The sequence below is a fragment of the Melanostigma gelatinosum genome, assembly GCF_949748355.1.
Source record: "Melanostigma gelatinosum genome assembly, chromosome: 5".
Classification (NCBI taxonomy): domain Eukaryota; kingdom Metazoa; phylum Chordata; class Actinopteri; order Perciformes; family Zoarcidae; genus Melanostigma; species Melanostigma gelatinosum.
This window is the reverse complement of record NC_136638.1, coordinates 5,908,380-5,935,191: the sequence shown is the minus strand read 5'-3', so window position 1 is coordinate 5,935,191 and position 26,812 is coordinate 5,908,380. Positions and strand designations below refer to the sequence as shown.

Sequence of the window (26,812 nt, the reverse complement as noted above, 5' to 3'; positions counted from 1 at the left end):
GTCTCTCTCAGATGTTCCCCCTGTGGCACTGCTAGTAAGATGAGCCACCTGTCTCTCTTTGCATTAGAGGATGAATCTACCCTCTATGGACACTCACACACAAGAAACACACAGATAGTTGTAGCAAAGGGTGTTTCCCAATGCCAGCCCAATGTGTAACCTTCCTCCCTATCAGATTAACAGATGTGGAAGCAGGAGATAAAGAAGGAGAGCGGAAAGAGGAAGAGACAAAGAGATGAAGAGAAATAGAGGGAGTGAAAGACAAACTGACAACGGCGGTAGGAGAGTAAAGCGGAGAAGTGGGGAGAGCAAAATGGGAGCAGAGAAGGAGAGAACGGTCATTTGAAGTTTCGTTTGGCAGTCCTCTGTGACTTGGCAGCCGCTGATTCGGTACCCCTCTCTTGCCAACATGAACCAACTTGAGCCAATGCCTGCTGCCCTGGCCGGTCTTTCAAAAACAAAAAAGTAGGCCTTAGTTCTGACGCTTTGATGTTCAAGGGGTTCTAGGTTGCTCTGAAATGCAATCTGACTTGGTGGAGATATGGAGGGAAGGACTACGTCAGAGGAGAAAGGAGGGCAGAGCAGGTGTGAAAACCAAGCAGCCTAAGAGTCAGTGCGAGTGAGTGCCACAAAGACTCCTCTGTGTAGCAAAGGTGGTGTTTTGATCCACACAACAACCATGCCTCTTGCCTAAGTGTCCTTCAGGAACACACTGACCAGCACGAAAGACATGATTTCACCCAAGAGATTTATACTCTTGGGAGAAGCTTTTGGCCAAAGCGACATATGGCTAGTAGTGAAGGTGTATGGAAACAGGCCATTATGCGAACACATGCTCCGATGACAACATCAACATGCATGACTACACCTTCTCACCTTTGGTTTTGTGACAAAAAGCAGTTTACCCCTTTGTCATCCGTCAGTCATGTAGTGCGAAAATCACAACAACTTCAAGACTCTGGATTACAAGACGGCAAGTCGTGCATTGTGAAGTTGTCTTTAAGGTAAACAAACTGATTTTAAGTGTTCATTACAGTGAAAACACATACATCTATAAACATGACTACACAAAGAAGCATGTGAGCTTGAACAGTCCCACACAGAGAATCAAGCATGCACAAACTTCACTTCAAATACGGGCCTGGGGGTGAATGCACTTAGTCCTGGTGGCGCTGCTTTTCCCACAGACACATTGGCTGTCATGCTGCGAAACCCAAGCTAATCCCTACACTCTGTTTTTTACATTGCCACTCATTCATAACCTAACAAAGAAAATAAAGGTAGTTGTCCATTTGACCTCACACCGTTGACCATGATACTTCTTACGTGTTCTTTACGGGCTCAGTGGAAGAGCAGGGTCGTCCTTCAATCAGAGGATCGGCGGTTCGATCCCCAGCTCTGCTAGTTAATGTCAATGTGTCCTTGGGCAAGACATTTAACCCCAAATTGCTCCAGCAGGCTGTTCCTGCGGTATATGAATGGTTAGGCCGCACCTTGCATGGTAGCTCCTGCCATCAGTGTTTGAATGGGTGTGAATGATGACATGTCGTGTTAAAGCGCTTTGAGTGGTCGGCAGACTCGAAAAAGCACTGTACAAGTACAGTCCATTTTTATGGTTATCCTAAGTCCCAGAGTTTTGCCTAACACTTGTTCATTTAAGAGGACAGGGTACATGTGGAATCAGTAAGCGGTGCAACTTAACAACCAGGCTAAATTACAAACAGGGCAAAGTGACAGGGCTGCTCTGCTTGTAAGAAAAGTCAGGTTGTATAGAAGTCTATGAGAAAATGATTCTACTTCTCTCTTGATTTATTACCTCAGTAAACATTGTAAACATGAGTTTATGGTCTCAATCTCTAGTTTCAAGTCTTCTTCAATGCAGCATGACGTTCATTGAGTAAATGATGGTCCAACACGTGTTTCCCATGTGGTCCTTACAGCAGATGTATGCTGAGAACGCTCAGTAGTGCAAATCGGTTTGACCATACTATATATTCGACAACCTACCGGCACAAACAAAAAGAGACTGCGTGAATATAATTGGTATCTGTTAAAATATATAATGTACGTGGGTAAAGTCGTCATTTAAATCCATGACGTCTGAGGTGTACATTGTCCATAGGGACACTGGTAAGGTTGTTGCTTATCAGTCGTGACACATATTGACCTGCGCTTCACAGGTCGGGGTTGCTGACCTTTTACACAACGGAATGCATGCATAGATCTGCCCTCTTATACACACTGAGCAGGGCGGTTGCTGTCTCGAAGAGTTCTCCATATATAATTATAAAAAGACTGAAATTATTTCCACTTGCAGCTCAAGAGATTTTTCAATTTGTTAATGACTGAGAAGAACTGAGAAGGAAACTTCGTCCATCAGCTCAAAGCGCTTATCCTTGGGGGTGGCTGGGTGGAGGAAATCCCTGCTGTCATTGGTCGAGAAGCGGGGTTCACCCTCTACAAGTTACCCAGTAAGTCACAGGGCTGACACATAACCAGTGACACTCACAATCACATACAGACTATTCAGAATCACCAGTTAACCCAACCTGATAGAGAACCAGAACCACCCTCTTGCTGTGCGGTGACAGTGCTAACCACTGTGCTGCTACTCATGTCGGGCATCATTAAAACCCAACTGATGATCCACAGCTCTTTCATTGCTGCCATTTGGTGGAAAGTGTGGAAACTAAACATTGAACACAGCTTTGCAGAAGCAGAATTTAAGACCTCACTCAATAATGTAACACAGCACAGCTTGTGTGCATGCATCCTTATTTAGACGCATTTGTGTTCAGATCTTTGCATGCACAGACGTGTGTGTGTGTGTGTGTGTGTGTGTGTGTGTGAAAGTCTCAGCATGCGCAGGTCTCTGCGCTCCCTCTCGCTGCCTGTTAGTTAGATTGATAGTCAAATGAATCCGCGGCTCCGTCCAGGTAAACACGCTGCCTGCTGGCCAGGATACATCCCCCTCTATTAGCGCCATAATTCAACGCACCCTCGAGCTGCCTGCCCCGATCATGGGAGGGTAATTGCAGGGAGGGTGCGCTTGATTTATTGATGAGGAGGATATGGCGGATTGCAGGTTTGATTTGGAGATTAATTCATGGCTCATTTTGCATTTTATGTAATTGGAATTTGTGGTTGTTTTTTCCCCCTCAGAGCAAAAGCACACACACACACACACACACACACACCCACACACACTCTCACACACACACAATGCACAAAGATGAAATATAAGCAGTCAGCCAAAGTGCAGAGCGCCTGGAGTTGTGCTGTAGGAGTGATGCTGCTCTGCACTTTGGCAGTGATCGTGGACATAGTAGCAGATGAACAGCAATCCCATGAAATTCTGATCAAAGAGCAATGACGGAAAGAGAAACGTCATGACAGCCTCACTACATATGCTGTCTGTGTGCCAGTACGATCGCCTCAAACGCTACTTTCAACTCGCACATGAACTTCTGAGACGAAGACTGCGAGGAATGGAGGGGAAACTAATCCAATTAGCGGACCGTCATAATTTGTAGTAAAGAATTTGTTGCATGCTTTTGAAGCTGTAAATTGTGAAATTCATTTTACAACATGTAATGTGATTTGAAGTAGTTTTATTTGCTTCCTTTGCAGTTGCCAGTTGCATTGATTGATGTTTTTGCTCTCACCTGACATCTGTTTCAGCATGGCAACACATTCCTCATGTGTGTGAGAGAACACACACACGTTTCATTGTGTGTGTGTGTGTGTGTGTGTGTGTGTGTGTGTGTGTATGTGTGTATGTGGTGTACCAGACTTGAGCTTGACTTTAAAATTGCTGATAACAAAAGGGTTATGAATGTCAGCCACTCACATTAGACACAGAATGGCATCCACAAATCTTTCCTTTCACCTTTTTAAATCTCTTTTTTCACCTCATTCATTTCCAGGAGGACAGGACACAGCTTTACTGGACAGCTTTTTACGAGCATTAAATTGTCAAGTCAGGCAAAATTTATTTGTGAGGCATGTTTGCCAAAACAGGTTTGTTACCTATCCGGGGAGTCCTGCACAGAGCAGCAGAGAACACACATTTAGAAGAGCGTGAGAGATAGTGCTGCAACCCATCATAAAACCCACAGGCTCGGATTGTATACGGATCAGATCAGCACAAAAGAAAAGAGGGAGCAAATAGAACTTCTAGAGATCCCTGATCACATGTTTTGCCGCTGATATTAATTGCTGATCATTGATGATCCATATTGGCAGATACAGATCCCTGGTCTACAAGGATCAAGACTATTTCTTTTTTTGTCACTGCCTAAAAAAATCATTCCAACCGCTCTGAAGTCAGTGTAAACCATCAAATATTCTAAATTGTATCATTTGACTTTGTTGTAGTAATTCATAGTGTTTTTTCCTTTTAAAAATACACTTTTTGTTAAGAGATTACATGTGAACACATCTTAATAACGTTATTATTCACCTTCGCCCAACACTAATTTTTACCGAACAGAGGTTGAACGCATCATAATTAAACTGAATGGAACCTTTGTTCGTTAGCCGTTAGCGGTGCTGCTAACGTTGCTAGCTCTCCTGTCAGTGTAAACACGGATTGGTTCTTTACAATGGAACATTATCAGAGGTCGGAGACGAGTAAAGCATAAATGATGTCCTGATCTCATGTTTTACTGAATATTGACGGATAACGATCGTCAGTAAAACTTTATTTCACACTACGATGGTTAACGTTAAACTGTAATTAATCCGGGTTCACATGGGTGCTGAACCGTGAGGGGGGGGATCGGTATACGGATGGACAATGGTCCGTTACTCCACTAATTAACTAACTTTGAATCCAAAATCCGCCAGCTATGTGATTTGTGCAGATCAGATGAGTTTTTTTTAATTGAGGGGATGGGTGGAAGAAGCAGCTCTCCGTTCCGCCCGGATACTTTTACCCGTCCACAGCATATGCTGAAGTTAGCGCAACAAGCCCATTGGTGTGCGAGTGAGTCACACTATGGCAAGTGCAAAACAACCGCCTGTGACTTCAACAGCCAGACAGAGATGTAGTTTAAGACGGGGTGTCACTGCTGATCCTGGAGGGTTTGTGTATGGGAACACATCCAACATGCGTAACGCAGAAACGACTGCATCACCCAGATGTGCCGATCACCAAGACGAATAAGAAACAAACAGCTTGCCTATACCAGCACATTATAACTCATTTATTAACATGTTGTGTCTGGGCTGAGAAATAGTCCCACACATCCTGAAAGTTTAGGCAGAAAGCTATACTGCACTATTCCAACCATACTAAAAGCATCTGGCTGTGCCAGCTGTCAGTGAAAGCAGCGCTCTCAGCCTGAAGAATATATAGCAAGTAGCCCCTTCGTTTGCTAATTGAGTAAACAGATCCTTTAATATTTGTGGATGCAATAATCCTATTATCACTACTTATCTCTCAATTACACAGCAACACATAATGTTCCGACCGGCAGTGGAAAGCCTTGGTAGATAGTGTTGTTGTAAAACAGATTCAACTGCCAATAACGTGGACATGTGTCCCATGCATGATCCTGATCAACGCTAGCGTTGTTAAAAATGCTTTGTTGGCCTGCAAAGTGTGCACATCTCATGAGAATGAAATAACCCGAGGCTGGGAAATGCAAACACATCTTTAATAGGATCAAGATGAACACCATCCCTGAACAATCTAATCTGGAGCACTACATTAACTCTGTTATTCAGCATTTCGAGATCTTTGCCACATTAATGTTCCTCTTGACGTATTAATTCACATTGGCAGCTGTCTTCAGGGCTGGAATGTTCCGTTAACAGCTTTTATCTTCAGGGAGATTCAGGGGAGATCATAATTATAATCATTTTCATAGAATTTAACATCAAACACCAGTTCCTGGCAGTAGAAAACTTGAAGGTTAAACCAACTCGGTTCTTTAGTTCTAAATAATATATTCATATATATTTCTTGTCCACTCACTTAGCATCTACCGTACTTTCCGGGCTATAGAGCGCACCGGTATATAGGCCGCGCCAGCTGATTAAAAAAAAGAAAAAAAAAAAAAAGAAGAAAAAAAAGAAAAAAAAGAAAAAGAAGAAGAAGTTGTACATAGATAAGCCGCACCGGTCTATCAGCCGCAGGTGTCCCCATTGAACAGCAAGATGCTTTTAACAGTACTAAAGTTGTCTTCTCTGAACATCATAACATGTCGCTAGCTTCTAAGCTAATTTTAACATTACGGCCAATGGGGAAATGCTAACCGCGAAAAGCATTAGCGAATATATAATATATCTTTGTACATCTTTTCATGCAGACATACTTGCATTACAGACTAAGGTCTCTCACGGCTACCAAACGAAAAGCAATGAGGCAATAACTGTTGTTGCTCATAGCTCTGAATAGCTGTAGAGCAGGGGATTCCCAAAGGGATTCCAAAGTGGGGTGCGCGAGTTGCCTCTAGGGGGTGCGCGAGAGGAAAAGTGTAATGGCGGTCTGATGGTGTAATAATATTAAATATAAAAAAAAAATGTAATTTTAATTTAAAAACTGTCAGGTGGGACATCTGAAGCTATCAGTTGTAAAAGAGGAGAGGGACAGAGAGAGAGAGAGGAATCGGAGGCGAGGGGAACAGAGAGGTGCATTGGGGAGAGACCGGGAGAAGAAATCGAGCCAGAGTCAGAGGAAGATGAGACGGAGGAGACCGAAAAGGAGGAAGGGATAGCACAGACAAATCGGGAGCACATCGGCCCATCGCGGAGTCAAGGTGAAAAAAGAGGAAACGAGAGTGAGCATCAGACGGAAAAAAAAGAGGAAATATGATGAAAAGTATGTGTGTCTGGGCTTCACTTGGATTGGCAACGCAGATTGCCCAAAGCCACAGTGCGTGGTGTGCAGTGAGGTTCTGGCTAACAGTCTGAAGTTCTTATTTACGTCACCACCTGAACACCAAGCACGCCAGTGCAAGTCAAAAGCCCCTTACATTCTTTATATCGAAATTGGAGGAGTTACAAAACAGCCAAAAACAACTGCAGTCTCATTCATGTGTTGGTCTATAAATGACGCACTACGGGCTTCATATCTGGTTACAGAATAGCGAGAAAGGGGCTACCGCACACAATCGCCGAAGACGTGAGCTTGCCAGCTGCCAGAGAGATGGTGGAATGTATGATTGGGGAGAAAGAAGCAAAAAAGTTGGACATGATCCCGGTGTCCAACAACACTGTGTCTCCGCATCGATGCTTTGTCCGAAGACATCCTGGCTACATTAGTCGGTCATTAATTGTAAATGAAATGTGATAATCTGCCTCTGAGCCTGTGCGTGTGTGCTCGCATCCGTATTGCTCTTTAAAAGTGACGCCTTGTGTCACTGAAAGATATTGAAACTTTGTTGCAGTGTTTCAGGGCGTTTTCACACCTTCAGTTCGTTTGCTTTGTTGCAGTTGCTCCTTTGTTCGGTTTGTGTTCACACTGCAACATTTAACAGCGGACTAAATCTTGTAAACAAATGCCACGCGCGAGCAAACTGTTCTCTCATTGGTCCGATTCTTATGCGGCTATGAAGGCTTAAAAGGCTCAGTTTTTTTTTATTAAGGGGGGGGGGGGGGTGCGCGAACCCGGTCGGGATGTAGAAGGGGGTGCGCGGCCTAAAAAGTTTGGGAACCGCTGTGCTAGAGCAACTGGCCAAGCCAGTTAGCCGTAAATGCTATTCAGAGCTATGAGCAACTTAGATGCGCTGCATGAGGAGATCAGCTTTTTCTCAAGTCTGCCAGTGGATCCTAACAGCGTGGAGCAGTGTGTAAGAATCCACCATCACCAACGGGTTCCGAAAGGCTGGGACACTACGATATGAAGATGACAGCGCAATGAGGAGGACAGGGAAGCTCAGGGACGGATTTGCCTCGGGAGCAAAGTGACACTGAGGGTGCAGACGAAACACGGACTGCAAGCACGAACGAAGTAATTCTGAGGCTTTTTAATTCCGACTTCAATGGTTTTAGTGCACAGGAGGACGAAGGCGATAGCGATCAATAGCGATCCTGCGTGTTTTTGAGTGAGAGAAATAAATCATCTTGGTTTGCAATAAGACTGCTGTCCTGAGTCTGCATTTGGGTCCTTGAACACACCACATCATGTACCTTCAGTTAGGTAGGTACATGTCAGACTCGCTAGCTTCTAAGCTAATTTTAACATTACGGCCAATGTGGAAATGCTAACCGCGATTAGCATTAGCGAATATAATATCTTCGTACATCTTTTCATGCAGACATACTTACAGACTAAGGTCTCTCAAGGCTACCAAACGGAAGAAGTGAAACGAAGCAGCGTGTCTTCTCATTAGAATCTAAAAGCAACGTAGCCGTAAATGCTACTCAGAGCTACGTGGACACGCTGCTTCGTTTTACTTCTTCCGTATGGTAGCCTTGAGAGACCTTAGTCTGTAATGTAAGTGTGTCTGTATTATGGATTTGACGGATTCTGTACGCTCGTGGGGTGGGGGTCTGTTTAGCTTTTATTTTAATCAAATCAAAGAGGCTACAGATCTGAGTAGAACACCACTAAGCACCTGCCAAAAGGTTGTCCAAACACCACCTGAACAAACAACGAATGGCTGAGATAAAGCAGACTATGAAAACACACATATTACTTGCATGCTGTGGGGGGGGGGGGGGGGGGGGGGGGGGGGGGGGGTACAGTTAGGACAATGTTTAGAAAAGTGTAGCATTCAGCGTGTTGTTGAAAGCATTTGTCACGGAGAAGAATACCGGAAATATTAAAATAAAAGTCCGAAAAACAAGTCCGCGCAACATCATCATACCAGCCATTGTAAACACAATTATACATGAACTAAGATCATATCTGGAAGATATCTAGAAGATTTGCCACAATTGTGGCCAACAATCAACGAACTATGATCGCTGTATGGCGCTGTATGGCGCTCTCTCCGCCGTCTCACCACGGCGCATATGGCGGATGAATAGCAAAGTGACACTGACGAAAGATTGACTGAAAGCAATTCTGAGGCTGTTCAATTGCGACACTTCGGGGGGGGGGGGGGGGGGGAGACAGGACACAGTAGATAGGAACAGCAAGAGGAAGCTGTTTTCCCTTTTCCAGTTCATCGCGGTTCAATGTGCAGCACTGGCATGAACGTGTAGAATGATATCAAAGCAACAAGGTCCTCTGTAAAAACGGCATCAACATAATCGTCACCGTCAAAAATGATAATGGAAATCACATTGGCAAAGTATTGTTCCTATGAACATATCCAGCAAATACAGAGTAATATAGACATTAATGTAAAGCTCTCTACTAACTCTTGGGGAAAATATTGGGCTAGTTGCTAAATGCTCCACCATGTTTACCAGCTAGCTGCTAACATTGCCTGTCTGCATTTCATTTCAAATATTAGCAGACATCAATACAGAGGTTCGGCAACCCTCTCCAAATAAAAACGACTTTTATTTATTCATCACGTTCGTCGCGCGGCGATGAAAATACGATGTTTCGGTCAGCACTAATGCCCGTAGACGTAGGCCTGAATCACTGGAGGGATGAAAAGAAGATGGAGGGATGAGGAGGGGAGACACTGAGAGATGGATGGGTGGATAAAAGGCTTTCCAGGTCTCTAGTTCAATGCTCAGTGGTCTTGGTTAGGTCAATGACAAAAAAAAGCTGGGTCCCCTATATGACACAAGCGCACGCACACACACACACACACACACACACACACACACACACAGCACTGATGGGATAAGTGGTTTAGATCTACTTAGATGAGAGGTTATAGTTTGGGGACAATGGATGAGTCCTCCCAGTGTGGGTGGAAGAGTGAAAGAGAGATCAATGTGGTCCTTTGTGTCTGGAGGTGAACTTGGGAGAACACACACACGCACACACACACTAAAATCAATTACTGTCACCTTGAGCAGTTTCTTTTAAACTTTAAATCCAAAATAGTGTTGAATGCAGTACATTGCGTCATACACTTTGTAATACACTTTCAAAGTAAGTTATTTTCATGTCATTAGATGATACGGCTCATACTGTCACAAGTAACATAGCAGCAGGATGTAGTGTGTAGTGTGTTATATCTAAGCCTCCAACATTGCACAGACAAAAATGGCAGCTCACATTATCTCAACACAGTCCAAAGAGCTGACCAGTCTCATAGGTTATTGCTTCAGCTCTGTTCCTGCACACCTGATCCAATGAAGAGCTGCACCTTCATTGTATAAGATGTGCCAACACAAGGCAGTAGTAAGCCTTGGACAACAAATAGGCTTCAGGTCTGGCTTGAGAAACATTTCTTGTGTATTATTTAGTTGCATTGGACTGTAAACAGAGCATTGACATATTATCACCTCATAAGGTGTTTTATGGTTAACACATTAGCAAACAGTTGCTTATTTATGCATCCAGCTAGCATGTAGCAACATTTGCATTCATCTGGAGTCGTGGCTCTCTCGGTAGCTGATGAAACCTGGGAAACATCTGGCTCTTGAGCTGCTGAATGCTGTCCGCTATGTTCGCCTGCTAGTTGCTGACTTGTCCGTGTGTTGGTTCATCCTGGTTCTGCTAGTTTACAGTGGGGTTTTTGGAGCATGTTCACAAAAACAGCAGCTTGCCACGACTGCAAAAGAGTTTAATTCGGGCGGTAAGAGTGAACCAAATATGTATGCTCTGAAAACTCAAAAAATGCTAAATGTAGTAACAGGAAGTGTGGAGTCAGGTGATAATTCTCTGTGTTCATACATAGTCAATTAATCCAGCGTCAACAAGACATCTAGATCAATGTAACATCAAATGTATTCATCATGGACTATGTAACTTTGCCAAAACTAATAAATCCAAAACTAAACGTAGCGTAGCTGCCAGCTACTCTCTGTTTTCTACCAAATGTAGCTACTAGCTACCGTACTGGCTCCTAGCTTTGCTGTGTAGCTTAAATTTGGAGTCGGCATGAGGGTTCCAAAGAGTGACTGATGAATCGTCGACTCACTCACCATTTGTCATGTTCATATTGAACAATATGTATCCCACATAAAAAAAACATATTTTACCAATTTGCCAACATCTTTCTCAGTATCTGCTGAGGAAGTGTACAATTAGCAGTAGCACAGTATGGGATTGGGGCATAGTTAGGATGAGCAGTGAGTTATCATCTTTATTCATTACAGTAGCTCTGATAGATCTGATTCTATCAAATACTTGCACGGTGTAACAATTGAGAACTCTCATTAGAGTAAATATTTTAATCGTTGCCCAGCACTAGAAATGATGTTTTGTTTGTGTTAGTGGCGGGTTGTACAATCAGTCATTTCTTCTTGATGCCGATTCCCTCCATGTTGTCACACAGGTACTGGGATGTCAGAGGGCCTATCATACTGTCACCATGAAAACAGCTCTTACTCCTTTCACACAGAGTTCCAGTTTTAGACAAATGGCGGAATGACTCATGTCACTGTTGTGGTTAACTCTTGGATGAAGAAATAATAATATTAGCACATGATAAAAACCTTTTTCCAATGTTGTGTTTGTAATCTCTTCAGGAACTCGACATACTGCATGAAAGTGTCCATGTCCATGATTGTGGAGGAGAGGGATGAGGGGAGATGCTTCAGCAGCAAAATCCGACATCTGGAGAAAGCCGAGATCACCCATAGCAAAATGATCACCTGCCCTGATATAGAAGACTATTTGGCCCCGTACAAGCAACCACAGATGACCTGGTATAAGGTACGACACACACAAAAGATCAGAGTAACCACACCTGAGTCATCTGTAGACTGTTGTAACTTGATCAGGCTGTGTGTCTTTGTCAGGAGTGCGAGCGGGTTGAATGGAGAAGCTCCATTACCGTGAACACTACAAAGATCTGGATTCCTGTGGTGGAAGAGGGTGACGGGGGAAACTACACCTGTGAGTTACAGTATGGATCCAGACTGGTGCGGCGGACAACAGAGCTCAAAGTTACAGGTAGGACACGCTTCATGGATGGATGGCTGGAGGGATGGATGGATGGATCTTTGAAAACATAGGATGGGACAGGGAACGATATACAATTGGATGGTTAGAGTTTGGACAGGACTGGATACTACACAATCAAATGAGAAAGCATTGAATGACCATGAACATGACATTGGAAGATATGATTGAATAAAAAAGGGACTGATGATGGTTAAATCATGGCTAAGCCTCTAGTTACTAACCTGGATGGATAAACAACCAGGGGACCCTCACCGGAGGACCTCAGGCTGCTGTCCCACTCATAAGAGGTTAAGGAGCTCACAGATGTATTTTGGGGCGAGGCCTAATGTATCCCCAAAGGGAATTATTACAATTTTGAAATGAATTCTGAAAGCCAGTGAAGGGAGGCTAAATAAAGGGTGATGAGGTCTTGCTTAATTGGATTTGTTAAGCTGCCTGCTGCTGCATTCTTACAGTAACTAATCACGAGAGAGAACTCGTGGACACGGATAAATGGAGTAACGGTAGGCTGAGCGGCATAACATGAAGGATGGATACTGTTCTCAAGGTCAGGAGATACAAATGAGAAATGAGATACAACTGCCAATGTTGCCTTGGGCAGAGTTGAGGAGAGCAAATAACGATCGCTGAGTAATCGTCTTTTAGTTGCAGGAAACTGTGTAACATGCAGCACTTAATCCGGTCAAGTCTGTTCAGAACTGAAGGCGCTTTCAGACGTCCTGGGGACTGCCTGAGAGGAAGTGTCCACTTGGGTTCCTAGAACTACTTTTCCCAGAAGTGATATTGGTACATACAGCCGGGTGTTGTCGGCGTAAAAAATTACAAATTTTCAAGCGATGTCCCCGACACCACAAGTGAAATGGGCAGTGGAAGAAGAGGCATTACCATAATTAAGAATGTTTTATATGTTGTCATTTGTTTCATGACAGGATAGGATGGATAGGATGGCGTCTGTTGACCGCTGTGAATTGTAAAGGTCCTGGGTGTCCATTGGGTCAGGCAGACTCAGACTGTATATGCCAGCACTAGGCTACCTGGGTATCAAGTATCAATTCAATCTGTCTTATTTTGCAGAATTGATGAATTATATGTGCATTACACCACTCCACCCGAGTGGTTTAGGGTAAATTGACGAATCAAAGATAGAGTGGACTCAAACCATGACAGAAATATGTACTCTGGCTGCTTTTAATATACAATGTATCTCTCAGTGACTCCAGAGCATCCATTATTTTTGACAGATGCCTGGACTCAGCAATACATCATTCATCATTACTGCAGCACTTTTAAAGTTTCCTCTTTGCAAAACACAGCTCTACTCAACAATAGAGTGCATTCACATCCACGGCACCATGTTATGTATTTGCGTTTGGTCTCTTTGTTGTATTCCCAGATTAAATACACATCGCTTCAAGCTTCGGTGGCTTTTGACTTAACTTCGACTCGGCAGTAACATCTGCACTTCGCTGTTCGGAGTTTAAAAGCTGACTTGCATCTACACTTTTGTGCCGTGTGTGTGTGTGTGTGTGTGTGTGTGTGTGTGTGGGGGGGGGGGGGCTGCAGTCCCTTTGATTGTGTGCACATGCATGCTTGAGTTCTGACATTGTGCCATGTGCATAATGCATGTTGGTGTCTGTGAGCAATGAATGACAACATTGTGTGCTTATTTTCAATGACACACACAACATGCACCCTGCCTTTGCTTAACACATTCAGACACTTTCCCTCTCACACACACACACACACACACACACACACACACACACTCACACACACACACACACACAAACTGAGTGATTCTCTAGCCTGACATAATGGGTGTGCCATGACAAGCAGCAGAGAGTAAAAGTGGATCCTCCTTGAACAACATCCTTTGAGGATGCTGTCATGCATTTAGTGCTCCATATCTCTGATATTTTGAATTCCAGGACCAAAGTCTGGGTCTTCTTCATCTTGCACCTTGTGATTTGGTTCAGATGTACGGCAGCCTTTTGTTCGGTGGAGTCGATACGAAGGCATCGCTTCATCTGTCATGGAATTATTCAGAGCCACTTTTCCTCACTTCCCTCATGTACTCTCTCCCATGGAGGAAGATAACGCGGGGAAACCACATTTTCTACCAGTTTGGTTTATTGTGTAGGGAGATAGCTCCTGATGATTCCCGCATTGAGTCGTCACGTCGCAGCATCTCTTAGGTTGTAATGAAAGCATTGCTGAACACTTTGATCAGATATGATTCCTTTTTATTCTGCATGCAGAGCTTTGTGTTTTATTGAATGGATGGAATGAGAATCAGAACATGTAAAGTGCTACAGAGAGGTCTACAGAACTATAGTGCTGTGTTTTTCCTTAAATACAATACTAATACAATACTTTTCTGTTGCTTGTCCACATTGACCATGGCTAACACAATGCTGTTCATACATATTAACAACAACAACTCTTCAAATGCAATTACAACACAGCCAAAGGATCACATTCTGCCAGTGTTGTAAGCAAGACCATTGAAAACGAGACCACGTCACGTCCAGAAACAGACCGCTGCGAGTGACACACCCGGCTGACATGTGGATCATGCAAACCAGAGGCCCTCCTCAAATTGGTCTGAAAAATCCATATTTCCATTTCACTAACAAGGACCACACCAATAAGAGGATAAGCTTCGAGAGTTTTTATGGAATGGAATGATGGCTCGGTTTAGGAAGCAGAAGGGGTAGAGGTATGAAGGGATGTAGGGTAGGGGTAGAGGTATGAAGGGATGTAGGGTAGGGGTAGAGAGATGAAGGGATGTAGGGTAGGGGTAGAGGGATGAAGGGATGTAGGGTAGGGGTAGAGAGATGAAGGGATGTAGGGTAGGGGTAGAGGGATGAAGGGATGTAGGGTAGGGGTAGAGGGATGAAGGGATGTAGGGTAGGGGTAGAGGGATGAAGGGATGTAGGGTAGGGGTAGAGGGATGAAGGGATGTAGGGTGAGGGTAGAGGTAGAGGGATGTAGGGTAGGGGTAGAGAGATGTAGGGTAGAGGGGATGAAGGGATGTAGGGTAGAGGGATGAAGGGATGTAGGGTAGGGATAGAGGTAGATGGATGAAGGGAAGTGATGGAGGGCCATTGGTGTCGGGCGGCTGGTGGGAACGGAGACTGTTGAGTGGGGCCATCTCTGGGAAGCTCCGGCGGTGCAGAGTCCCCTGTCGTTCCTGTAATCCTGCAAGAGAGAAAAAATAGGAAAACAAAAAATGGGGTTGGGGGGGAGGGATGAGAGAATGGAGTCGAAGAGGAAGTGAACAGGTGCGTTGAGCTTAAATACTTGTGCAGGGGAAATGAGCCCTGTTCTGGGCGTGGTCCCGGTCCTGAACTAAGTTTATGAAACTAAATGAAAACACCCACAGAAGACTTCTATTCATTCACTTCTTTTACAACCAACTTTACTGTATAGCAATGTTCCAAACAACAAATATGCTTGACGTTTAAACTACGACTAGTCTACAAGTAAGAAAGCAATCAGAAATCAAAATCGATCACAATTCAATATTTCAATTTTAAGAAGCAAGATCCGAGATTTGGAGCAATGTTGTTGCCTTTCAACTGCTCTCGACATGGCCGGCATCTCACAGCTAACGTGCAGCCACAGCCACTATGTCTTTACATAGCAAATAGCTGTGGTTAAAACATCGTTTATTCTCCATGCATGCATCTACATTAATGGGGCAATCGAGCACGACAGCACCACAGACAATCCAAGCTACATTCGAAAAAACCTAAATCCAATCTTTGAATGAATTTGGGAAAGAGGAAGGTGGTGGCAGATGGGTGCTGGAAGGACGAGGCGGGTTGGAGGTGAGTCAGGAGAAGCTAATGAGTTCAGATCAGAGTGAAGAACCGCTGGTGCTGCAGGAAGAGCAGCAGCTCTCCATGGCAACCGCTGAGACAGCTGTATGCTAACCACTGGAATTACAAATACAGCAAAGCTTGTGTTTTCAAGTTGACACAAATTAAAGAATTCCAGGCAGCAGAAGCCATGATGGTGAAAAAATAGACAAAAGATTTGATTGGTCTTTTCAGACACAAAGAAGTTTCATGTCTACCTCCCGTTGTATCCCCGTGCTGTTGTTTCTGGATCATTATCAGAAAAGTTACAGAAATGAGCAGAGAAGCAAACTAACATATGGGGACAGAAGAACTCAGTGAAGCAATATGTGTGTGCGTGTGTGTGTGTGTGTGTGTGTGTGTGTGTGTGAGAGAGCCTGATGCTGTGCACGCTAACTGTTGGGAGGCCAATTTATCTCAGCCTGTTTCGGGAGCCAGGATATCTCTTGCTCTTACTGCTTTTCTGTCTTCATGCAGCCTCTCTCTCTCTCTCTCTCTCCATTCCTCTCCCTCTCTCCACCTTTTTTCTCTCCGTTCCCACAAACATTTTATTTTATTGGTTTATTTGAACGGGACAGTGCACATTAATAAAAACATTTCTGCAAATGTGCCAGAGTTAGCCAAAAGGCTATTTTTCATCTGTAGTCCCATACACGCAAAGCTGAGCGCCAATCCTTGGCGCCATTCCAAGCCAACGCTCGTGACCCACAGCGAGATTTCTGTGTGTATCTGCATGCGTGATTATATAAATTGTGCATGTGTCCGCTGTGCATCTCTGTGTGAGTTGTACTGTGTCACGGTACTTCAACATCGCAGCAGTAACGTTTTGCCGTGAAGGATTCCTCTCTCTCACGTGGTGCAAACGGGGATTTGTTGAACCTCAGCTCCGGATATATTTCTGACAGCACGCTCACACTGTAAAGGATCAGCTGCTGGCTACGATGTTGATTCCAGCAAAAACACACTTAGCTGAAAAGAAGAGTTGGAAATAGACCCAATGTTGGCTGTGAGATTGAGGGAAAACCTGCGACAGCGAGGATGTATTCTAAATGTCACCCTCTCAACGTGCTTCCTTCAAAGCTTCTCACTGTTCGATGTTTTTTAAACATTTGCAGCTTTTAATTAACCGCTGCACCCGAGGGCCGTGTACGCTTTGTGAGCGTCGGGGTAATCGCTTGTGTTTACAATGCTGGTCACACGTTATCGCTTGTCAGGGACACTTTCATTAATTTGCCCAAAAAATAAAGTAGAATTAGAAATGTCAGAGAGGTATTTTTTATTTTTATGCTGGAAATGCATACAGCACGTCTGAAAATAACAGCAAAACTGCTTGCCAGAAGGTTGGAGAAACATGTGCCATCTATTGTGGCCTTAGATCAAAATGGATTTATTAAAGGAAGACAGGGCTCTCACAATATTCGTAGACTGATGAACATTATACATGCCAAGAAAGAAATACCGGATATGGCTGTGATAGGACTTGATGCGGAAAAGGCCTTTGATAGGGTCGAGCATCAATATCTATTTGAAGTGCTTAACCGTTTTGGAATAGGCAACTACTTCCTTAGTTGGATCAAACTCTTATATCATGACTCAAGTGCTTCAGTAATGACCAACTATATGGTATCAAAACAGCTTTCTCTTTGTAGAGGTACAAGACAAGGGTGTCCCTTGTCTCCTCTTCTTTTTGTTCTGGCCATCGAACCTCTAGCAATTGCAATTAGAGGCAATAGTGAGATAACTGGTATCACAATTAATGATATCGAGAATAAAATAGGACTATTTGCTCATGATATAGTGCTCTTTCTGACAGACTTGAAACAATCTATACGTTCTTTACTAAGTTTAATAGGAACATATGGTAGTTTCTCAGGTTATAAGGTTAATGCATCTAAGTCTACAATCCTATTTTTGAATAGCGATTAACTCCACCACTAAATTGTCCATTTAGGAACATTGTGGATAGCTTCACATACCTCGGTGTTAAAATCACGCCTACAATATAATCCATGGTACCTACTAACTATAACCCTATGACTGAGTCAGTAGTTGAATCTATTAACAGATGGACATCTTTGCCAATCTCCATGATTGGGCGTATCAATATTCTGAAGATGAATATTCTTCCTAAATTCCTATACCTTTTTCAAAACATCCCACTTGCTCCTCCTAATTTCTTTACTAAAATGAAACGGCTTTTTTGTAATTTCATTTGGAACGATAGACGCTCAAGACTGCGCATGCCCCTGTTATACTTACCATATGACAGAGGTGGGTTAAAACTCCCTTACCTCCAGGGATACTATTGGGCCGCCCAACTACGAGCCGCTTCACATTGGTTTGAACACCAGTCAACGCTGCACTGGATAAGGATGGAGGAAACCACAACTTCCAAAATCCCCTTATAGCTCTACCTCTACTCAGCAAACTTAGCCACTTTGAAGAAACACACTGCAAACCCCTTTGTTAAAAATACGCTGACAGTATGGCATGAGGTGTTAAGCTATATTGGGGAAAAAACTCCTCTATCCCAATACTCACCTATTTGGGGGAACAGAAACTTTACGCCAGGTACTAACGACTCTGGTTTTAAGTTATGGGCAGACAGAGGTATCGGAAAGATTTCAGATTTATATGATTGTGATACTCTTACTCTTTTAAGTTTTAATGACACCAAGCAAAAGTTTAGCAGAGATACAAAACATTTTCTCAAGTATCTCCAGATAAGAAGCTTCATAACAAAGACACAGAACTCTGTAAATCTCCCCTCTCTAAATTCTTTAGAAAAGATAGCTTTAAACCATTATGGACCAGCTGGACTGATCTCAAAGTTTTATCAGACTATCATAGCTGCAGCAAAAGAGTCCTCCGATGACAAAAGGCTAGCATGGTGTTCAGACCTAAATGAAGAAATCACTGAAGAAGAGTGGCAGGACATATGTCTACAGAGTCAAGTCCAAACAATAAACTCAAGGTTCAAACTTCTCCAGTATAAATGGGTGATGAGAACATACATTACTCCAGAGTTACTGCATCGCATGGACCCCAATACACCGGATGCTTGTGTTAAATGTGGTATCCATAAAGGTAGCTTGTCTCATTGCCTTTGGGAATGCACCCTCATTCAGGATTTCTGGAAAGAGATTCTTACAATTGTATCTCACTGTATTAACGAACAACTTCCATTATGTCCAAAACTCTGTCTTTTTGGGTGTTTCCCAGTAAACTGTACACTTAACAGCAGCAAAAAGAAGATGGTCATATTTTGTCTTCTTGAAGCTAAACATAAAATTGCAATGGCTTGGAAATCTGTTCACAGGCCAAGCAAACGAAATTGGATAGAGGGACTGATACAGTGCCTCGCCCTAGAGAAACTTACATATGCAGTTAAAGGGAAATATAACATCTTTGCAAAGATTTGGGGCTCATTTCTGGAGTTTCTGGAGGGGGAAGAATTCGTTGTAACCATATAGTCTACCGTTTTCCTTTTTGTTTTTGTTTCCCTTCCCCGTTTTTTTCTCGTTTTTTTTCTTCTCTGACTGGTCACATTAGGGAATGTGGGAGCATTCTATTTGTGGGGTATAATATGTATCTACCTGTGCATGTACTGTCAAGAAGAGTTGAGCCCACAGAGCTGCCTCGAAAACATGCATACACGATCAGGGGAAGGTCAGGATATAAAAAGCATAAAGCATATACTCAGAAATCAATAGTTAAAGTGTAATCGAAAGATAAAGTGTATGATCGTTACATAACAAATGTTTAATACATAGAGTGATTTAACAAATGTAAACCTGATAATAATAATAATATGTGTATCTGAGTATAGTGCAGTCTGAGTGTAGAAAGTACGGAGAAAGAGGAAGTAAACAGGGTGTTGGCTTCAAGGGATGGGGAAATAATGATGGTTGAGAAGAAAAGACACAAAGCACAATAATGATGAAGGATGAGATCAATAATCATTTTATAAGCAAATGTGTACTAAGTAAACTGATTTAACAAATGTAAAAACTGATTAACAAATGTTCTGTGTGACTGGAGCTGCGATAAAAGTGTTTGGTCAGGATGAGTTGGCAAAAAGAGTAAGGATAGGAACAGATGTTAATGGGTGGGGTTAGGAAAAGACTGTCGCAAGAGATGAGTCATAGAGGCATAACATAGGATAAAGCCTGGACTTGTCCGGACATGTTCAGGACCCAACGCCCACTCAAGAGGGTGGGGAGATGAGATCATGTATTGAACAGGAGGGGGCCGACCGAGCCCAAATGATGGATAAAAGGAGACGTTTGCAGGCAACACACTGGGATTTCGACACGGGCGCCGTCCAAGTGCGCCGATGAGGAGATACGGACGATCGCAACTGATGTATTGAGGACTTCGTCTCTGTTCACGGAAAGAAGACCGCTGTTCGTGGACAATAAGATTTAAAGACTGAGGTTTCCTCTCCCCACTGCTCGATTCTTAACAACTGGACAACGGAGAAGACGCAGCAGCCCTAGAAAGACTTTGTACTGAGCCTTGAGGACTGTTGAACGGACTCTGCTGCAGGAGCAGGAGGACTGAGGGTCCGGCCAGACCTTCGCTCCTAACAACTCCAAAATAACCTTTTCATCGCACCATTGAAAATCCAGCTCCAACCGAGCCTTCTCGGCATCTAAAACTAATGAGTATAATCGAAGAAGAAAATTAAAGTAACGAATCAAGTGTAGTGACATTTTATGTGAGCTGTAGCTTAACCCTTGCTAACTAACTAAATATAACCTGCAATAAATATCTAATCTGCATTTAAAGTAAAATTCTCAAGTGTATTTATTTGCTCAAGTAGTAAAAGTTCCTCGCGGCAGTAAAAAGTTAAATCCATTGTATGTCTAACAACTGAGTTCTGTAAGGTTATCCTAGAGGCCGAATCCACTTAACAATCCCTTACGGTTTTAGAAGTAATCCTAGCCGTTAGAACCTAACCTGGCATTTACCAAGAGCACGGATCCAGAAGAGGGAAGCTGCCATAACCGACGCGACTGGTAGGAGCGCCCGGGGTCAGGGTGGCCTCTCGGCCGAGTGCACTCAGACCGGAGGAAGCAGGGTAGACGTCGGGAGTAACGGCAGTTAGAAGAGCCAGGCGAGTTCCCTCGCAAGAACACCAGCTCGACAATCTTTTAATAGAGAGCTGAGTCAGTAAGTAGCCCCGTATCGGGCCAGAAGTACCCCAGGATCTAACAGTACATATCTGTCACCCTCTACTGTTATTTTTAATTTTTGTTTCTGCTGAGAAACAGTCAGTGGCGTCCAACAACACATGCCATTTTTTTCTTTTTCTTTATTTGAAATTTCTCTGAGTGCCTTTTGTTGTGCCTTGTTTTGTCTTGTTTGTGTATTGTGGAAAAGCCAATAAAAACATTTGTCAAAAAAAGAAATGCACACAGACAAGACGGGGAATTGAAGACAAACGACGCTCTAGGAACGCCACCAAAGGACAGAGAATGAGCATGAGGAGTGTTGCAGCTCTTATTTATGTTGCTCCAGCAATATATCAATATATATATATATATATATATATATATGGTGTGTATGTATAGTCTTGAGACACCTTTTAAAAATGATAAACCATCGTGACCCAATAAACAATATACTGAATCTATAAATCGTGAGAAGAGAGAATTTGTGCTTGAATTAATGTACCTGACCATTTCTACTGCTATTTCTACATCACATTATATTACGTGAAATTGGTTCCAAAGAGACGTACGTTTGATCCAAAATAATTGTCTGCGTTAATTAATTATCACCTAGGCCTAATCTCCCTGGGTCATGATGGTCGGAGAGAAGAGGAGGGGTATAAATGAAAGCGTTACTATCGACACAGTCTTTTTGTTTTTCTGATACTAGCAGTAGTCAAAGTCAGAAATGTTCCCATCCTCTGCATAAAGGCTTTAAAATATACAGATTTGTCTCACGACTGGAAGACAGGAAGCTTAATGAGGACACATCAAATACGCAATTTCGGTAAAAAGAATTACAGTGTCATGAAATGTTCATGAAAGTTTTAACAAGTAGTGTTCTTAGGATCCCAATAGATACTACTAGTTATACTACTAGTTATACTTACTGCTGCTTACTGGGGCGACTGTGGCTCAGTGGTACAGCAGGTCGTCCTTCAATCAGAGGATCGGTGGTTCGCTCCCCGGCTCCGCTAGTCCATGTCGATGTGTCCTTGGGCCAGACACTTAACCCCAAACTGCTCCTGCAGGCTGTTCCTGCCCTGTGTGAATGGGTTTGAATAGTTAGTTAGTCCTGATGGTGAGGTGGCACCTTGCATGGTAGCCCCTGCCATCAGTGTATGAATGGCAGTGAATGATGGCATGTAGTGTTAAAGCACTACACAATGTGAATAATCCTCATATTTGCCAAGTGAAAAACAGACTGACAACATCTGTTGTGTGTTCTGTGACACTGTGTGTCTGTCTGCTGCTGTTTGGTCTTTGAATGGTTCTGCCCTATCATGTGTGTGTCCATTGACACCATACAGTTGTTAATAATCTCTATGTGATCACAGAGTTGTACAGTATTACTGCTGTAGCCTGGGGGGGGGGGTTAGCCCCAGAATAGATCGCACACAGATACTAAAACAAAAGCACACACACACACACATAAACAGATGAAGCACATGCACGGTCCGCTGGGTAGAGCAGAGCTGATCAGGTCAGAGCAGGGATAACTCTGGGTCAGTGGAGGAGGGAGAGAGGGAGGTGTGTGGGGGGAGAAACACACAGGAAGAGAATCAGGATTCAAAAAAACAAATAGAACAGCAGATTAATATACATAGAGTAAATGCAGATGGAGGGTACTAATGAAGAACCGGTCTCTTGTCATTGTGAGCGTGTTTGCTGATGTCTGATGTCGGCATATAGCTCAAAGCAGTGCTTACGTGCAGCCTCATTGAGCCGCCGGCATGGCTGTAGGCCCGCCTAGTCCTGTTATATTCCAAGGTTCAACTGTACTGTAAACTACACTGTAAATGCTTTTTTTATTGTTGTTTTGACAGTCATATATATATATATATATGTCTTCTCAAAGGTTCTTACTGTATAAACTATGCACAGTTACTGCAGGTTTTCATTGCATTGTGGGAAAATATTACTGTGAATACTAATTGACCCCAACAAACAAACTCTCCCCCATGATGATCATGCCAGACTGAAGTTAAGTATCACTTCCTTACTTATTAAATCAAGGACAGCTTTTTATTTGAAGACGGGGATAGTTCGTTTTTTTGCATCCAGTCGCATGTTCTGTTGCTTTATTCAGAACAGACCTGTTTATTTGATTGTGTTGCATAATTGTTGTGTGTTATTGATACTGTATTGTTCAAATCACACAAAACATTTTCTACTTTTTCTGCAGTTCTCGTCAGTTGTCCCTTTTCTTGTTTTACAGCGACAGCTAAATAACAGTATTTTACTGTGATAAATACAGCGGTACATTTTGTAGGTAATAGCGCTGTAAAATAAATGATTTCATTCATAAACATTTTACTATAAAGTATGACCACAAATAACAGAATATAACTGTACTTCAGCATGGAAGAAATGAACTGTGTAATACTGTGCTTCATTAGTTGTACAGTTAGTTTACTGTGGCATGAAATACAGTAACTATATAATTGTTGGCGGTAAGTTTCTGTTGATTTGACGTGAAGCATCTTGCAGTGTAACACATGAAGAGACCCAACGAGCAAAGGGACAGAGAGATGGTATCACTCCATCACGTCACTGCTGGACTCAAGCCAGAAAAAGCAGTTCATGCAACATTAATGTTGACGCCACAGAAACATGTAGCGCATTGCACATAATTAATGCAAATGTATATGATTTTATACAATTAAATGTCATACAGGAAATTTACATTGTTGAAAATATTAGGTGCAAAGTGCAATATTAGGTTAGGACAGCTTAAAATAAGTCTAAATGAAACATTTGTTGACAATATGAAAAAAACACAACAAAAATAAAACATCTTCTATAAAGCCAGGCTTGATCCTCTGAAATGATCAAACGATGAGTTCTTGGAGAACGCTGAAGACCTTTTTGATTATTTTTAAGAACGTTCCTGCAGATGGACAGAGGGAGAAGGACAAACAGACAGACTGAACTCTCTTATCTTGTTTTTATATTCGTCATGTCCCACAGTGAAGAGCTTCATCAGCCCTGTGCTGCCTTCAGCAGCAATCTGCTACCTACCGCACCACGGCTCTGTGTCTGTGTGTGTGTGAGAGTGTGTGTGTGAGAGAGAGAGAGTGGGTTTTTGTGTGTGTGTTTGCCTGCAAGCCTGCACGTACAGACAAGAGGAGGAGTATTCTGATCTATCTGATGCTGTGTGTGTGATCGTGTCTTCATGTGTAGTAATACAGGGATACAAATCACAATGTGTGGACAGCTGCTTGTACACGTTAGGAAAAGGATAATAAAAGCAAACCCAGGATTACAGTCGAGGGATATCATACGTTTTGATTTGAATAATTTGTCCCCAATATGTCTGACTGAAATAATCCACTGGCAGAAATTTTAATGTACGAACAAATTTGACTCGAAAATTGCAATATAAGTGAGATCTACATGTGTTCTAATCACAGAGAATGTGCACCAGTTCTGTTCATTTCAGATAACTGTCGCTCGTGTACTTCGCTCAATCACTGTATGCTTCAGCAAATATTGATTCAAACATATTGTTGTAAAATAAACCGTTGCTCCATGTTGTTGGCTGTAAAGTTTGTTCTTTCTCATCTGCATTCTTTTGGCAGTGATTTTACGTTTGCAGACAGATTTCCAATGTCTGAATAAAATAATTAGAATGTTGCTCGTTGTGCCCAGCTCTGTGCCCTGAAAACTAAAATATCTGAATCCTTTCACATCCCTCCTGATTGTTTTATCTTTCCATAAAGGTGCAATATACGGGATTCTAATAATAATATAGAAACAAGCTTATCTGTGGAAAGAAATGGTGGAGTAATGTCTGCCAGAGTAGAGAATGAAGTCGAATCTGTGTGCAGGCACAACCTGTTATTGTTTTTAGGGTATTTTCATCGAGCCAACATGGCTCCCGGCTTCCCACCTGACGAGTAGCTAAGTGAGTCCTTTCCATCGGAGCAGAAGATTCAGTGTAAAGGGAACACGATTGCAATGCCTCTTCCCAAAATCGACAGAGACAACTGTGTACAGACGAATCTGTGAGCTTACAAATGAAGTGACGAGACATTCACATTCATTATTTCGAGGTGGAGACACGAACCTCAGAGACTATATCTTAAAATATTGACGAATTAAATCACAACTTGCATAGTCGCTGCATTTTATAGCAGATGTTTCCCTCGGCCTGAAATATTTAACTTCCATGAACATCATACATCATGATCCCCCGCCAACAACTCACTCCAGGTTGTTGTAAATCGGCCCTGGTTTTCGTGTAACTGCATTCACACGAAGCTATGCTCAAACACTGGTTGCTACAGTTACATTGAGGCATTGCTGACACTGTTGCGTAGGTGTATTGAGATCGATTGCTTAAAGTGATAACAGAGAACCTTTCGCCCCCCATAGACAATCCGAGTGGTGCTGTCGTTGCAGTCGCAAAGGCAGCCGGATTGCAAAGGCAACCGGATCGCTTCAGGACTTTTTGGAGCTCGTGCCAGCAACTGTCGTTGGAAAAAACGTCAGCGGTCAAAATTGCAGAGTGAAAGCGATGTTCATTGGTAACTCATCTAACGCCAACGCTGATTGTTTTGTTATTCTATAGCAATTGTATCATGCTATCAACATTTACATCACAATGAGAAGTTAAAGCAAAACATCGCGTCGATTGCCGCCTCAAATTTGGGCAAATTTGAGCACTCAACTGTTTGTGTCTATGTGCCACACAAACCGATGTTCCACCTGTACCCACCAACTGAATGTGAAACACACTCACTCTGACTCTTCTCTGTGCATGCCATCGACAGCGACTTAACATCTGTTCAACTCCACTTTTATCTCCTCATTGACCTCGTCTTCCATTGTCCCGGCTTCTAAAGTTATGTCACTGTCATCGTGAGCACATCTTCACAGTGTGCTCTGTAACTGACCTGACGGTCTTTTCTCTTCCGCTAAATCTCAGATTTTCCAAATCCTCTGTGGGTGACATCATTGTCTCATCTTTTTCTCCTGCACACTTTGTCCCAAGCAATTCACATTTCAACCTCTCTCTCTGTCTCTCTCTCTCTCTCTCTCTGTCTCTCTCTCTCTCTCTGTCTCTCTCTCTCTCTCTCTCTCTCTCTGTTGCCTTCCCTTCTTCCCTTTTCCTTCGTCTTTTTCCACACAGAGCCATTTATCGAAAAAGCCTCATCCATATTTCAGAAGCATTTCAAAGTAAAATGTGTGTTAGCAAAGTACACGCCATTCAGACTAAATTTAACACTGCTGAGAATTTATGTGTGCGTTTGTGTGTGTGTGTGTGTGTGTGTGTGTGTGTGTGAGAGAGAGAGAAAAAGATGGGACGTGAGACGGGAGAGAGAGAGAGAGAAATAAATAGAGGCTCATTGGAATAATGCGAAGCCTAATGCAACATTACTTCCCCTGCATGACAGTTTTACACACTCACACACCCTCTCTCTAGGATGCAGGACGCATTACAAGAGTCTTTGTCTTTTCCCCTGTCTACATTTGTTACAGCCTGTCTCTCCACCTCCCTCCCTCCCTCTATCTCTCCTCTCTTTCCTCTCTGTTTGCCTCGCCCTCCCTTTCTTTTCTTTTACTGTTCTTCCCTTCATCTCTCTTATACTTTCACTCTCTCTTCCTCCGGTTCCATCCTTCTCTCGCTCTTTCTCAATTTGACACACCGCATATTGTGTGTGTGTGTGTGTTTTTGTGCATGTGTTAAGGGCCCATGACCTAGTTGGAGTCTCACCTCCTAATTCATTGTGAAATTGGCT

At 42.9% G+C, this 26,812-nt stretch overlaps 1 protein-coding gene across 1 annotated transcript in view; it reads left to right on the top strand.

Moving 5' to 3' along the window:
* The window catches only part of il1rapl2 (interleukin 1 receptor accessory protein-like 2), a gene marked incomplete at both ends in the record, with an annotated part of 337,128 nt that overhangs the window by 196,213 nt on the left and 114,103 nt on the right, over positions 1-26,812 (top strand). Inside the window, 2 exon segments of the mRNA XM_079268538.1 lie at positions 11,551-11,737; positions 11,824-11,977. Coding sequence (XP_079124664.1) covers positions 11,551-11,737; positions 11,824-11,977 — 341 coding nt within the window.